At 45.3% G+C, this 17,441-nt stretch overlaps 1 protein-coding gene across 1 annotated transcript in view; it reads right to left on the bottom strand.

Moving 5' to 3' along the window:
- Positions 1-16,405, bottom strand: part of tshz3b (teashirt zinc finger homeobox 3b) — a 49,797-nt gene extending 33,392 nt beyond the window's left edge. Inside the window, exons 1-2 of the mRNA XM_084065565.1 lie at positions 15,392-16,405; positions 13,836-14,361 (exon numbers count right to left, since the gene is read on the bottom strand). Coding sequence (XP_083921691.1) covers positions 13,836-13,875 — 40 coding nt within the window. The 5' untranslated portion in view covers positions 13,876-14,361; positions 15,392-16,405. The remainder of the gene's footprint in view (positions 1-13,835; positions 14,362-15,391) is intronic.
- Positions 16,406-17,441: the final 1,036 nt, after the last annotated feature.

Below are 17,441 nucleotides of genomic sequence, written 5' to 3'. Positions count from 1 at the left end.
CACACACACAAACACACACACACACACACACACACACGTATACACACACATGGCGGGCCCTGGCAAGGCCTCTGTTTGATAAATGACACACGTCATTGTGTCAGGAGAGAAGGGTGGGTGTGTGATGTATGGAGAGGACGATGAGAGGGGGAAATCGACTGTTTGGCAGTGAGACGCCACTCGCTGCTCGCCTCCTTTGGTTTCTGGAAACCCCTTAAAACACACCACAAACACACACACACACACACACACACACACACACACACACACACACACATACACATACACACACACACACACACACACACACACACACACACACACACACACACACACCAGTAAAATCGGTACTGTTCGGTACTGTTCATTTTAACCACTTCAACCCTATAGGTGTCCCTATTCTGGGGTAAACATTCGGCACAAATCAGCGATCTACAAGCGATCTACATCGCAACGCGATGTGAGTGTATAGATCGGCTATTTTCAGTGAAGAGATGTGGTGTAGAGATTTGGGTTGAGGAACAAAAGGAGCGGACCAAGTATAGAGCCCTGGTGGACCCCACCAGCTGGTTAACTCTGAGAGTGGAGAAAACGGTCCCAAATAGACCCTCAAAGATAGCATTTTTACACTCTCAGAGTTAAAAGAGCACAGAGGCGTGCACTGCGTACACCGCACACCCCGCTAACAAGCTTCTCACACACAAAACGTGTGCATAAACAAAATTGCATAAGGCAGATACCGTGATCATGTGCACGCATATCTCGGCATGCGCACGTATATGCACATGTGTGAGGGACAGAGAAATCGCTATCCCCCCAAACCCCCAAACACTGTCTGTAGTAGCTTTTATTTTTTCTGTTATTTCCTCTCTCTGGCTGAGTTTCAGAGGACGAGTTCATCGAGGAAAAAGAAAAAGAGAAGAAAAGAGGAGGGGAGTGGATGGAGGGTGGGGGGGGGCTGTTGAATCCGGGCAGGCGGGCTGGCGGCGAGGGGGGCAGCGATATCAATCACGTTGCCGTTTGGCAACAGAGATACTACTATTTCAAATAAAACAGCCAAACCTAGACAAATAGCCTTAACATGGGGCTGTAACCTGATCCCTGAAACTCCACTCCTCATAAACCAGAGAGAGAGAGACGGAGAGGGCTACGCTTTGTCTTTTTTTTCTTCTTCTTTTTTCCCCCTCACTCCCTTTCTCTTTCTTCCTTCTCTCTCTCTCTCTCTCTCTCTCTCTCTCTCTCTCTCTCTCTCTCTCTCTCTCTCTCTCTCTCTCTCTCTCTCTCTCTCTCTCTCTCTCTCTCTCTCTCTCTCTCTCTCTCTCTCTCTCTCTCTCTCTCTCTCTCTCTCTCTCTCTCTCTCTCTCTCTCTCTCTCTCTCTCTCTCTCTCTCTCTCTCTCTCTCTCTCTCTCTCTCTCTCTCTCTCGTTCACGAGGTGGTTGACATCTGCAGAGTGCATTTAAAAGAGAAAAAAAATGTGTCAGAGGAGCGTGATGCACCCTCTCTCCTGCATGCTCTGTCTCTCTCTCTCTCTCTCTCACACACACACACACACACACACACACACACACACACACACACACACACACACACACACACACACACACACACACACACACACACACACACACACACACACACACACACACACACAAGCACAGGCGGCCCCCCTCACTCGGTTTCATTAGCTCACTGGCAGGGTGGCACTTCTTAGGCTCATTACCGAGGAAGGATTTATGGTGCGGCAGCCAGTGGCAGAGAAAAGGCATCTGTCAATAATTGCAGGGAGCAGCAACTCCCATCTCCACCAGCTTTGAAATCTCATTAGGTATGCAGTTATCAGGCATAAAGATCAAAAACATTACTCAGCTCCGACAGAAACCCACCAAGAAACATTAATTAGCAACAGGCCCTCACAGTATAAAATAAAGCAGGCTTCCTCTCCGCTCCTCTCATCTCTCTCTCTCTCTCTCTCTCTCTCTTTCTCTCCCCCTCGCTTTCTCTTTCACTTTCGGGCATGGCTGATTCTCTCTCTCTCTCTCACTTTCTAACAGTGAGTCAACTATCTCTCTTTTCTCTCTTTTATTCCATCTCACTCTTTCAGCCTCTCTGACTCACACCTGCCTCCATCGGGTTTTCCCACTGAAACACCACTTCCTCATGCCGTGAAAATACTCCCAGAACGTATGGGAAATGCGTGCATGCACATACACACAGACAGGTTTTACACATGCCATCAAACCACACCCCTGTATGCTCCACTCATATCATATCAAGCCATGCACTTTCTGGTTGCCTCATAAATCCATACCTTAACCTCTCTCACTCACTCATACACACACACACACACACACACACACACACACACACACACACACACACACACACACACACACACACACACACACACACACACACACACACACACACACACACACACACACACACACACACACACACACACACACACACACACACACACACACACACACACACACAATGGTGGTGTTGTTGTGGAGGGTGAGGATAATCTCTGGCATCTGAAACTGATCAAAACATGGAACAAGGGAGAGGGGGCGTATGGGAGAGAAGAGAAGAGAGGAAAGAGAGGAAAAGAGAAGAGAAGAGAAGAGAAGAGAAGAGAAGAGAAGAGAACAGAAGAGAAGAGAAGAGAAGAGAAGAGAAGAGAAGAGAAGAGAAAGAGAAGAGAAGAGAAGAGAAGAGAAGAGAAGAGAAGAGAGAGAAGAAACAGTGTATTTAGCTGGTGAATGTCCAGGGTGTGTGTGTGTGTGTGTGTGTGTGTGTGTGTGTGTGTGTGTGTGTGTGTGTGTGTGTGTGTGTGTGTGTGTGTGTGTGTGTGTGGTGAGGAAAGAAGAGGAAAGCGCTGTCAGCTTGAGAAGGATGTCAGCCCAGGCTGGCCCTGATTACCATGGCCTCAAACGGGTCCTCACCGGTTCCCCTGCCTTTCATCACAGTCACCGTCTCAAACACACACACACACACACACACACACACACACACACACACACACACACACACACACACACACACACACACACACACACACACACACACACACACACACACACACACACACACACACACACACACACACACACACACACACACGTGACTGATGGCTGCCACTCTTGTCTAGACTTTGCCAAAGCCTCCGTGGGAAAGGAAAGAGACAGTACTGTGATTGGGTACATGCACGTGTACACACACACACACACACACACACGCTCTCTGCAGACATAAAGGCAACCCCCACTGAGGGTAAGAAGAAACCCAGAGCTGGAGCCAAGCCCAGATGACACTCAAAAGCCACACACACACACACACACACACACACACACACACACACACACACACACACACACACACACACACACACACACACACACACACACACACCTTGCCTCGACAGTCTCATCCTCCTTGTGGTCTCCTAGCTCCTTAAACAAACACACACACACACACACACACACACACATACACACACACACGCGCGCGCACGCACACAAACGCACGTCCACCCTCCCCTGGCCCCTGAACATGACAGGGATTACAACTCACTGCTCTATTTTACTATGGACCCACACACACACACAAACTGCACTGTAGAATGTATAGAACCATAGTGCTTCAAAGGCACGTCAACCACAAACATAGTCAACACTGAAAACTTCTCTGCTCCTTATATATGATGGAAGAAATGCTCAGTAATCCACCTAAAGACTTAAACGCTGCAACCTTGTTTGTGATTTTGCCAGGAGTGTGTGTATCAGCACACACAGACACACGTGCACACACACGTGCACACACACACACACACACACACACACACACACACACACACAGAGCGAGGGAGAGCCCACCGCAGAGAGGTACTTCATACTATAAAAGGCCAGAGGCTATACGTGCATGACCATAAATACACATGTCTCTGCCTTGTCTCAGTACAGGAAACAGTGAGCACAGCAGTCCCACTCCACTCACTCCATTTCCTGTTTCCTCCACATCGTGCTCCTGAGGGCAGCCATTTTCCCATGGTGTCGCGTACCGCGGGCCTGCTGGCAAATCACGTCTCGCTGCGTGTGACGCGGTGGCAGTGGAGGACGAAGTACTCTTAAATCGTTGCTGTCGGGCAGAAACCTCTTATCTCCATATTTTAACTTTTGTGTTTTTTTCGTAAATTAATGCCCTACTTTTCTTTTTAGAATGTAGTCGAGTTCAAGACGCATCACAAAATTATATGTATTTGGCTGTGGACCCCCCCATCTGAAAATTGAGTATATATATATATATATATATATATATATATATATATATATATATATATATATATATATATATATATATATATATATCAAATATTTGCACAAATGTTCAAGATTTTTCAAAATAGCACGGCTATGCCCTACTTGATCAAACTACAGCGTCCTCATAGAAAAGCATAAAAAAATCTGCATTTTCAGCTCAAAACACATCACATTGCGAGGCGCAGTGAGCTTGTAGATCAGTTATAGCGAAGTATAACATAGTGCTTGAGTGGTTAATTTGTGTACATGTTTTGTATTCATAATTTAAATCAGCAAATTAACTACAGTAGTAACTAAAGCTGTCAAATAATTGTAAGTAAAATAAATAACACTTAAGTACACAAAAGTACAGTACTTGAGTAAATGTACTCTCCACCATTTATTTTATATTATATTGCATATATAAAGTATATTATATTGCATTCTATTCTAAAGTAGAAGCTGGTAGATTAATAGAAACAAAGTTGAGGGGGTTTAATTAGCTAGCCATCTCCTGTTCTAAAAACCATGTCAAACATTTACAGACTAATACACTCAGTCATTATGTTATACAGTCATGTACGTATTGGTTGTGAAGTTGCAGCCACAGTATAGCCTCAGATAAAAGTTGCGGTTCTCTAAAAACGGTGTCCAAACTGTGTCCATTTTACACTGTCCAGAGTGTAAAACACATGAGTGATATGACAGACAACTGAACACACAAAACACAGGCTACCATTATGTTCTCATTCATGTAGAAATCATTTACTAAGTGAATTTGCCAGTCTGCGCGAGCGCGCACGTGTGTGTGTGTGTGTGTGTGTGTGTGTGTGTGTGTGTGTGTGTGTGTGTGTGTGTGTGTGTGTGTGTGTGGTGTGTGTGTGTGTGTGCGTGCGTGTGCTGTGCATGTGTGCCCGTATGCATGCATGTGCGTGTCCTGTACTCCGCAGCCCTCCTCCTTGCACTCTCCTTAACCCCCTTTGCAGGCACAATCCATTGCTCTCTCCTCTCAAAACAATATTTTGGAGGGGGAGAAAAGAGCAAGGGAGTGGAGGCCCGGGTGAGAGCAAGACAGACGGGAGGAGGAGGAGGAGGAGGGGGAGGAGAGAGAGAGAGAGAATTGGGGGGGGGGGGGGGGGGGGGGGGGGGGGTAGAGAGGGAACAACGAGGGAAGGATGCAGCCTTGTGAGCCAATTTTAAGAAATAACTGCTGATGCATCAGCTATTGACTGTTTTGAGCGCTCGTGATAACGCTCAAGGCGAAACTGGGAGCAAAATGACAGCATCAACTGCCTGCAATAAAGTGCAGCGCGCCAGACCCAAGGGAGCTCTAATTGACAGCTGTCAACCTAATGGGAGCCATGACGGAAGATCTGGAAGAGGGGGAAGGGAGGAAGGGAAAAAATACAAAAAATACAAAAAAATGCTGTTTATCAACCATCACCCACTTATCGAGGAGGATGGGGAAGAGGAAGAGCTCTCTCCTTCCCCCTTCTCTCTCCCTCCCTCCCTCCCTCCCCCTTCTTCCTCCTCAGTCTCTTCCTCAGAGCAAAATCCTCAGTGTTAATTGAACTGTATAATTATTACACTCACAGTGTTAAATGAACACTGATGATTCTACAGATCTCTCTCTTACTCTCTCTCTCTCTCTCTCTCTCTGCACCTCTCAATTGCCCCCCTCCTTGCTTGCTTTTTTCATTACATCCAACTTCCTACGGTATACTTTGTCTCTCAAATGCACATATTTTTTCTTTACAAACTCATTCGCCTTCTGTCTTTCCATGTGATAGAATATTCAACTATTCTCTCTCTCTCTCTCTCTCTCTCTCTCTCTCTCTCTCTCTCTCTCTCTCTCTCTCTCTCTCTTCTCCTCTCTCTCTCTCTCTCTCTCTCTCTCTCTCTCTCTCTCTCTCTCTCTCTCTCTCTCTCTCTCTCTCTCTCTCTCTCTCTCTCTCTCTCTCTCTCTCTCTCTCTCTCTCTCTCTCTCTCCTCTCTCTCTCTCTCTCTCTCTCTCTCTCTGTCTTTGCGGTGGTTCATTGTGGGTTGTGTATAGTGGGGCAGGGACAGTGAGAAAAGCAGAGGAGGGCCATAACTAATCACAGTGTCAGTTGGCTGCCTGGGAGAGACAGACTCTGCACACAATAATGTAGGGATAGGGACTGCACAGACCACCAGGGTCTGGGTGGGACACAATAATGTAGGGATAGGGACTGCACACACCACCAGGGTCTGGGTGGGACACAATAATGTAGGGATAGGGACTGCACACACCACCAAGGTCTGGGTGGGACACAATATTGTAGGGATAGGGACTGCACACACCACCAAGGTCTGGGTGGGACATAATAATGTAGGGACATGGGGATGTGAGACTTGGGGACAGGACAGACCACATACACAGTAAAATGAAATCCTGCTAATTGAACTCTGAGAGTATACAATGTTGTGAGCCTGTAGATCTGCTATTTTTGCCGAATGTTCGCCTATAATCACATGCCCATAGGGACGCTAGGGTTTCAGTGGGTCGAATTGGAAACTAACATCTCTACCATTCTGTATCACAATGTGAGGTTTGAGAGCTTGAGCTGGTCCATACAGTATCAGTGGATCGTCTACTAGATGAAAATATGACATTGAATCCTTCTATAAACGTGCAAAATCTGTGTGCGTGTGTCCCCCATGTACTGTATCTTAAGAACCGTCTGACCGATCGACTTCAACTCCTCGTCTGGCTCGCCAGGAAACAGTAGTAAACGGGAAACAGATAGATGGGTCCAATGGGTACGAGTGCAACATACCTGTATAACCGTCTAGTATAATAATAATACAAATTATAGCGTGAGGAACAGAAGTTCTGGATTTCTTCAGAAGCATGTAAAGAGGGACTACAAATGTGATGGAAGACTGGAGTGGAGCGTAATAGAAGCAATTCAATTCTACAGAGCTGTACTTGGGGCATAGGATGCTACGTCTTCAATCTCAGGTTTGCACTTTCTAGTTAACTTTAACACGATCAATTAATTTAGTTCAGTGAGCAGAAATGGACCACTTTACCTTAACAAATAGAGGGTAATGGATTAGAGATGGAAAGTGTCCAAGCACCAAAATATATTACACTCAACATTTCCTTCTATTTTTAATACCTCGGAACATTTGTCGCAAACTTGATTTAAGCATTAAACTAATGCCGAATTTTGAATGAGCGACTTTTATGGAAATGCCCAACTCTCTCTGGATTCTCAACGTTTTCTTGGATAAAAGGCTTTAATAGTATAACGGGTCCATTTGGTTACAGTGTACACTCTCAAAGTTAAATTAAGACTGGGTTTTACATTGCAGGTCAAAGCTACACATCAACTACACACAGTGATAATTTAACTATACACTGAACCGAAATTCTTATCACTCCTTCTACTATTTCTATGGTGGGAAATAGAGAGACCTTAACCCACAGGAGGTCCACAGATATTTACAGATGGGTGTGAGTGACGGCAAAATAAATAACAGAAAGTGGTGGGAAGACGGACTGAAGGCGAACAAAGGGACAATTTGAGCTACAATATCAGTTCAAGAGTATCAATGGTAACTCAATTAATTCATCCCTACCATATCCACTTGCCCTATTTTATACTTTGTCATATGATGGCGTCTCGCAAAAATAGCGAAAACAGCCGACGCATCGTGAGCTTGTAGATTGGATAAAAGCGATCATATGAGCCCATTAAAATTCCTTTTAACAACCAGCTGAGACTGAATAGAATAACCATGTTTTTTCCACTGAATAATTACTTTCTAATTAACAGAGTGCAGGGGTTGAGGAGGTGTTGGATGGTGGTGTTTTTGAAAGTATTTTTTTTTACTCTCTTAATTATTAATAGAATTATCACGACCTGCTGCTAATAAGGGTAATTAGCTTAATTAAGATGGCATGTTTCATTAGATTCCACGGTAGCAGACTAGATGCTTAGACCCTCCTATTAGATGCCAAAGAGCCACGGTAGCTGACCTGTGCAGCATCAAATGCTTCACGAACAAGCCTGCTGGAAATGGAATATCATTAAAAAAAAATCATCTTCTATCATTAACATCTGTTGTGACACATAACAATACCACATGCGACTGATATAAATTAATATCTAACTATATACATTTATTATTTAGGAGTTTTTTTTATTAATAGTCATAGAGAAAAATAATATTTTTAAAAAGTGAATGTAGCCATATCTGCATTGTGTGAGCAAACGTTTGTGTGTGCAAACCCACCCGCACTGTGTGTGTGCGTGTGCCTGCATGTATGCGTGTGCGCGTGTGTGTGTGGTGTGGTGTTGGATTGCGTGTTCTGTTTGTGAGTGTGAGCGGGTGTATTTAAATGGGCCACTGCATCTCGACTTAGATCCAGTGCGGGTGCAACGTTAACACACATCAAGCATGATTAATCTCTCGCTCTCATCCACAATCAATCACACGCACACACACACATACACACATACACACACATACACAGAAACACGCAGGCACAGACACACGCGTGGAGGCAGAGAAATCACAGAAATCAGCTGCTTTTCGTCCTGGCCTGCCATCTATCTCCTGTCGGACAGAACCAGATCTGTCTTGATGTTAATATTTACATAAATCATGCTTAGCCTCTTTGGACACCGTGCTGATGATAGGTGTTTCTGCAAAATCAACTTAGGTGAAAAATCTTCACAGTCTGGGAAAGTGTCATTGAGCAGCTAATAATGACCACTGTCAAATTGATCAATCTCCATACGGGGCTCATAAGAGGAGAATATACGCCATACTCTATCACTCATAGCAGCCTTTAGGTTCTCTGTTGCCTGCTCTGAAAGCCCATACTGTGTACCGCACCACTTTTGTCGCTTGCTGTACTTCACTGTCGGAAGGAAACCTTGTATGTCCAAAACTGTTATTTTTCGTGTAATGGAAAAGAGCACCCGATTTCTAATTAATCCATAGTTACTATAGTCACAATCTCTTGTTAGTACTTTTCATTTATAATTAAACAAAATACACAGACAGACCTAACCACTTTAAACCTAGGTCAAAAATATTTAAAAGATTGTAGATCTGCTATTTTCGCTACTTTTGCATGACACTGTCATACGACAAAGTATAAAATCGTACATTAACATATGAAAAAACATAAAAGTATAATATATGGAGTTACAAGTGTCTGCCCCAAAGCGACGATAGAATAGATTTCTATATTGTCCGGTGCTGTTTAGAATAAAAGCGATGTGGAACATGGGAGACTGTTGTTTTAATTAAGGCCAGCAAAAAAAAAGAAAAGAAAAACAATAACACAAATACAGGTGAAAAAATAAATTGAATGTTTGATGTTCGTGTTTCCTCTCCCATAACAATGATCTGTTTGGTCTGGCCTGGCTTTGAAGCCCGCAGACAGAAACACTGTGTTTCAACTGAGCATTGTCCATTCCTGAATGGAGGAGAGCACTGAGAAAACAAATACTCCAGAGTAGACAGAATGAACATGTATATGTGTGTGAGTGCGTGTGTGTGTGTGTGTGTGTGTGTGTGTGTGTGTGTGTGTGTGTGTGTGTGTGTGTGTGTGTGTGTGTGTGTGTGTGTGTGTGTGTGTGTGTGTGTGTGTGTGTGTGTGTGTGTGTGTGTGCGTGTGTGTGTGTGTGTATCTGCACAATACAAGCATTATTATGCACAATACAAGCTTGCATATATGGGTGATGTACACATGGCCACACATGCAAGCAAGGTAAACACATTAAAACACGCACACGCACACGCACACACACACACACACACACACACACACACACACACTGTTGCTTCCTAATAGTGTGCATCATTGCCGTGCCTGTCCTAGCAATTAAAAAAAAAGCATTGCGTACTTGAGGAAAACTCGTATCGCAACCCCAACCAAGCACCTCTCTCACCTATATGTGTGGTGGGCCTTTTGTATGGGTGCATGTCTCCTGGACTCCTGGAAGGTCTGTGTGTGTGTGCGTGTGCGTGTGCGTGTGTGTGTGTGTGTGTGTGCGTGCGTGCGTGCGTGTGTGTGTGTGTGTTTGTGCGTGCGTGTGCGTGTGTGTAACTGTGTAAGATGAAGTTGATTACATCCAACTATGCTGCAGACCTAATTGGCGAGCGTGACAGCGTGCGGAGCTTGTCATCTCCAATCATTACGACTGTCAGGGATCCATCAGACGCTCAGCTAATTAGGAGAACGCTAATGAAGCTGGCAAAACAACTCCTCTTTTTAGACGACTGAGCGTGCCCCACCGCCCGCCGCGCACAGGGCCTGGGCTGGGGGGGAGACGGGGCTGTTTGCTAGGTGCCGTGAGGGCTGCGAGGTTTGGTGGGTTGTAAAAATAAAGGACGAGCGTTTGTCAGGACAGAAAGGGTAGAGTTGGAATGGCAAGGGAAAGAAAGGAAGAAAGGGAAAGTATACAAGGTAAAACAGGGGAAGAAAGAAAGAAAGAAGGGAACATAAAATGAGAGAAAAGTAGATGTTCTCAATAGATAAAACTCATGGGTGTGGGGAACACTGTTTCCCCGAAAAGTTCCTAATCAAGGCCCATTATATGCCATCTTCCCTTTGCTCTCTCCATCACTATGGAGCAATCAATTTGTCATCACTCTTTGTGTGCCATGCAGCCCTCGTCAACCTTATAACTTGCAGCTGTGAGCGAGGGAGGAGAGGAGGGAGGGGTGGACGAATGAACACTGAAGAAAAGAACCCAAAAAAAAATACAGGAAGTTGCCCATGCTCTAAAATAAAATCCCTCCGTTGCTCGCCTCGTGTTTGTCCTCGTTCGCTCATCAAAGGAATAAATGGCTCATTTTCTCTCTCACTCATGCACACTCACTCACTCATTCCAGTTGAATAAAAAGGCTTTCAGTCATCCCTCCGCACATCTATCCATCCATCCGTCTAGCCAGCCCCTCGCCCCCACCCATTGCGTCCATTAGGGCTAAAACATTTTGATCAAGTAAGGCCCAGGGCCTAGCATACAGAGGGCTCTCTCTCTTTCTCTTTCTCTCTCTCCTTTCTCTCTGTCTCTCCCTGTGCCAGGCTCTGATTGACCATTAGGTTCATTGATGAATGTGGCTGTCAGAGGGCAGACAATTAAATCAAATATGAAACAAAGTCTCTCTGACGGTCCCTTCTGATGGAGCAGGCCAGTCTTCCGCCTTACGATTAGGCTAATAGTTACATTTTTCATACCAGTGTTTGTATGTGTGTGTGTGTGTGTGTGTGTGTGTGTGTGTGTGTGTGTGTGTGTGTGTGTGTGTGTGTGTGTGTGTGTGTGTGTGTGTATGTCTGAGAGTGTGGAAGTAATTGGATACTTGTGTAAAATGTATAGGCAATGTACATTTAACATAGCACGTGTTATTCGGTATAGGTACACCAATGAACATCAGTATTTACATGTTGTACGTTTACACGTGTGTGTGTGTGTGTGTGTGTGTGTGTGTGTGTGTGTGTGTGTGTGTGTGTGTGTGTGTGTGTGTGTGTGTGTGTGTGTGTGTGTGTGTGTGTGTGTGTGTGTGTGTGTGTGTGTGTGTGTGTGTTGGTAAATATATATATATAGGCAGGTTCTGCAATTTACAATTACTGTGTGAACCGATAGTTAGCAAACGATGGCATGCTCAAATTATATGAATTGAAAAACATCAAAAATATAAACCATTAGTAAATTATGATAAATGCTTTAATGGAAGAGTCTTGGGCCAAAGCGTGAAGGAAACATTTCCACATAACATGGGGAAACCATGTCAAAATTGCCACTGTAGCTCTGGCCAGTGACTTTGCATAAAATGATTTCTCTTCTAAACTGATCTGATGAAAACACACACTGTCACTATAATATACTAGTTATACATAGGCTAATAGACCTACCATAAGGTTTAAAATTAAAATAAGAATAATAATTGACATGCTCCTTTATCTGCAGGCCTACGCCTACATGGATAGAAACAAAACAAATGCATGCTGCCCTAAAAAGGGGGAGAGCGAAAAGTAACAATTAAGGATGTTCTTAATGGCTAGAAGTTTGTCAGGCTAGACGTGACGTCAGTAGGTCCTGCTTTTGCTATGGCAGAGTGATTTATCGACGCTTATCGGGAATGAATAGATCAAAGCCTCGCCAGATGACAGGCGATCAATCAACCGTCAAATCAAAGATGGCAATTGTCCATTAAAAGCCCCCTCTCCCAGCACACTCCCTCCCTGAGCTGTGAAATAATCTTTAGACTGGAAAGTCTTTCCCAGAAACTGAAGGAAGGGGGGATGAAAAAAGAAATGAGAGAAAGAGGAACCCCGACATAGGCTACAGGAGAAACTGGCTAAAAATGTGATGCTTCTGATCAAATGTTTTTGCGCAAAGCTGCACCCCCTCTAAAAAAAAATAAAGAAAAAAAAGTGTGAGGGCGAGCATCAAAGGGCCTCCGTGACAGTCAGCTGACACCGAGAGCCCCGCCAACCTTTCTAGTGTAGATCAGTAGAAACAGTCAATATCTACGAAGGAAGAGAGAGAGAGGGGGGGGGGGGGGGGGGGGGAGGGAGGAGAGAGAGGGTAAAGGGAGACCTATCAAAGCCTAAGTTGTCTATGAAAGAGACAGTTTGTGTTTGTGTGTGTGTGTGTGTGTGTGTGTGTGTGTGTGTGTGTGTGTGTGTGTGTGTGTGTGTGTGTGTGTGTGTGTGTGTGTGTGTGTGTGTGTGTGTGTGTGTCAGAGAGAGAGAGAGAGAGAGAGAGAGGTTTTGAGACAGATCCCTTTCACCCCAACGTTTTAAGTAGTCAAGTTATTTTGCGGTGGGTAAACTACAGCCTGCGCCTCTGACAATGAACGTGACATGGTCATGAACAAGCTTTCTTTTTAAAATGAAAATAGATAGAATTTAAAAAGTGCAAAAAAATAAAATAAAACAATAGCATGTAAGTGATTGTTGAGTTTGAAAGATTATGATAATGTTAGACAACAATAGAGTATATAGGCTACTATATAATCTATTGTTGCTAACATCATCTTTTCTCTATATGTATGTACTATAGCAAGTACAGTGGATCGACGCCTAGAATCCTAGGGTATTGGCATTTAGGCTACAGTGAGGCATAGAAGGGAGAAAGAAAGAAAAAAACCTCATCCTCTTCAAAGGGAGAGTGAGACAGGGAGGGGGAAACTTTGACTTGTACATTAGTGGTCATAACCTCCCTGTTTGAATGAGCCAGATTTGGGGGTTCTTCTACTTTAACAGTAGCCCTGCAGAAGATCCGGCTGAGCGCTCAGGGGTGCACTTAAAAATCAGGCTACGATAAATATTAGCAGAAGGACAAATTACTGCAGCAATAAATAGACGTCAGGACGGATAGGCGGGCTACATGCGTGCACACACACGCACGCGCATCATGCGCGTGCACGCATGTAGCCGCCTATATGCACATGCGCGCGCATACACACACTCAACACGCACACACACTCAGACACGCACACGCGCAGGGGGGGCATGCATGCACACCAGCACCATGTTGTACCTGAGGCGCGTCGGGGCGCTTGCTGCTTCCTCCGCGGCATGCTGCTGGCTCTCTGGCGGCTGACAGGAGTTCTGCTCTCGGCCCCGGCGGAGATCCGAGGAGGCTGCCTTGGCTGCCTTGGGGGCTCCGCTCCGCGGAGCTTTGAAAGCGGCGGCGCTTCCCTTTGCACAGTTTCCCCCCAGGGGAAGCTTTCAAGGCTCACACATAGAAGATCGGGGCAGTTTTCGAACACACTCAAAAAATAAAAAGGAAGGGGGTAAAAAAAAAAAAAAAAAAATCACACCGTGGAGAATGATGGGGTAACTGTGTTGATTTTTTTTTTTAAGAAAAAAAAGGAGGAAAAACAGTGCGGCTCCCCCTTTTTGTCTTGCTCTCCTCCTCTGTTTTCTCCCCGGGCCGATGGACTTGGATATCACAGTGGAGGAGCTGCCTGACGAGGCTCGGCGGCTGGACGGGGAGGAGAAAGCAGCCCTGTAGCCTCCGTGTGATTCCTCCTCACTCGGCGGCGGAGGCTGCAACAGGCGAGCTTAAAGGAAAACCAAATGATCGCGTCACTCAAAGTCCGCAAACAAGGGGCCAAACATCACGCACTGACAACACACTGAGGCACGCACACACACACACACACACACACACACACACACACACACACACACACACACACACACACACACACACACACACACACACACACACACACACACACACACACACACACACACAGCCTCGATGGTGCGCTCTCTGCGCCGCTGATAGGCGTCACGTAGCTCTCCCTCTCTCTCTCTCTTCTGACTGCATGTCTCTCACTCTTTCTGTCATTCCCGTCTAATCCCATTCCTATGTATGACATACAATATCGCAAAATGCCTTTGTGATTACGAGCCTTGATACTAGCCTTACTTACATTCCAAGTAGGGTTGGGAGATCCGGAACCGGAGGAGTGAACCGTAGGAACCGGATCCGACAACATTGAGGAACCGGAATCGGTTCCATCACATTTGGAACCGTTTCTGGAACCGGTTTTATCGCACTGTCAGAGAGGCTGGTGTGTGGACCTCACTGGGTCTGCTATAGAATTACAATACCAGTGGTTCTCAAACTTTGTTTTTTATTTCAAGGGCCACCATAACTCTGAGAGTGTACAAATGGAACCAAATGGATCCGTATGGGTCCATTTGGTTCCATGTGTGCACTCTCAAGAGTTACAGACCTGTAAGGGTCCCCCTATAGGAATCGTTATATGGAACCGTTAAAGAATCGGACCGTTAAGAGCGAATCGTTAAGGAACCTGAATCGTTAAAATCCTAAAGGATTCCCAACCCTTAATTCCAAGTCTTTGGGAAATGTTGCAACTCGCGTAAATGTCAATCATACACTGCAAGACGTAGGCTATACTAACGGCTACTAGCGGCGTTACAGTTGTAAAGGGAAGAAAGCAGACACATGGTGGTATAAGAAAATATGACCCCTTTACACAAGACTACAGCAACACTGACTGACTGACAGCGTTATGACGACGTCTTAGGGATCAGATCTGAACGGCAATGCATACTTACTTTATCGGTTGATCCACCGCGCTGCTATCCATGAGGATTGAATCCGCTTCCCGGCGGAAAAACAAGAAGCGGTGTGAACAATCTGGAAGAAGAAACGCTTCTTCTGAAAAAGCAACCACGTAAAAAATCCATTCGCCTCCGGGCAAGTCCTAGCGGGAAAAGAGCCACATCAGCTATATTCAGGTTCAATCGGTTGTTATTTTCGCGTGGAGAAAATGGGGCGAAAATGGATATAAAAAAAGAGAGAGCGAGAGGAGGAGATGGACGGCAGCCTACTTGTCGCCCACACACTGCTGGCGCGGCTTCGCTATTTTGTCCAAAGCGCGTTGAAAAGCCCCACTGAGGGCAAGTCAGTGTGTTTGTGTGTGTCAGTGTGTGAGTGTGTATGTGTGTGTATGTGGATGTATGTGTGTGTGTATGTGTGCGTATGTGTGTGTGTGAATCGATGAGATACGTGCTTGATTGGGTCTCCCTGGTTGTAGTAATGTACATGAGAAGGAGGGGACGGGCTCAGCTGCTCCCATGCAGGCTGGATGCTAGTGGGTGCCAAGCACTTTCTTGGCCGCTAATGGTACTTTTTTCCCCCTTTTCTCTTTGTGTGGTTTGATAGGATGCTATTTAAAAACAGCAACAGCGAATCACACGCATCTCCCCACATGCACGGCAACAGCTGCCTCCTTCTTTACACTTCTTTCGCCTCAAGTGACTCTTGTCTGGGCGCAAAATCCTCAACCAAGCGCAGTCTTTTTTTTTTAATATTGGCAACTGGAATAAAGTACTAATTATATCAGGTAAGCTCAAAATCCTTTTCAGAGAATTCAAACATTTACGGAAAGCACTCCTGTTTTCCTCTTGTCTTGACAGTGTTTTCACATTACAGTATAGGCTACGGAATATAAAAGTTTCTGGATTATTTTGAGTTGGGAACGTGGATTTTCTTTTCTTTTCTTTTTAAAACAAAATATTGTCCTTTATTTTTCAAGCAATCCTCGAGGTGAGAAGGATGGATGATATGCTGCGGTGGAAACAAAGGATTCTTGAAGGGGGAAAAAAGACATCGAGAGGGGACAATAATAACGGTGAGTGTCTGTCCTCTTCGCCAGATGTGTCGCCGTGTCCCCCCTCCTCTCACGCGTGTCAATAGCAAAAAGAAACAGCTTTCCTCCTATGAACCGCCGTGGGAATCAAACCGCTTCGGTCCGTGGTGGGTGTGTGTCGCTCCAAAGGAGGCTGATGGGGTCGTCGCTCCCCGCCGTTCGCCGGACGAGGGAAAGATGGGTGTTTGTTCACCGATCGGGGATGTTTTCGCCCTAATCTCGCCGAGAGCGTGTGTGTGTGTGTGTGTGCTGCTCCACCACTGCATGCCGTTAGATCCGCCCAAGCATCTGTCCGTCTTTCCATTGGCGCATCCATCAGTGTCACACAGCGGCGCACATTCACTGCGATACGACACAATACCCCTCTCTCTCTTCAGTGTGTACACACACACACACACACACACACACACACACACACACACACACACACACACACACACACACACACACACACACACACACACACACACACACACACACACACACACACACACACACACACACACACACACACACACACACACACACACACACACACACACACACACACACACACCGGCGATGGAGAGCTCTCCCCAACATCTGACTGACACAGTGTTCTCTCGACAAGCCCGCGAACCAGCTCGGAGCTTTTATTGGCTTTTTCGCTGCCAAACACAAGCAGATAGAGACCAGTGCTCCAGTGCTTTAACAAAGGGACTTGAGAGAATTCACACCTAATTAGACAACCTGTAGTATTCCTATCGATTAGTTAATGCCGTGCGTAATGACACCAAAACTTTCTCCACTATATGTTTATTTTGCACCAAAACCTGAACTTGTAGCTATATATAAAATGTTCACATCTGTATGGAAAATATATACAAATCCATATAATATAAATCCATACAGAAAAATCCATGACTAAATCCACATCGCCAATGTAAGGCGCCAAAGCAACTTTTGTGGCTCCT

Source organism: Gymnoscopelus microlampas (assembly GCF_963454915.1).
Source record: "Gymnoscopelus microlampas genome assembly, chromosome: 1".
Classification (NCBI taxonomy): Eukaryota; Metazoa; Chordata; class Actinopteri; order Myctophiformes; family Myctophidae; genus Gymnoscopelus; species Gymnoscopelus microlampas.
The sequence above is the reverse complement of the archived record's forward strand: the minus strand, read 5'-3'. Positions and strand labels throughout refer to the sequence as shown.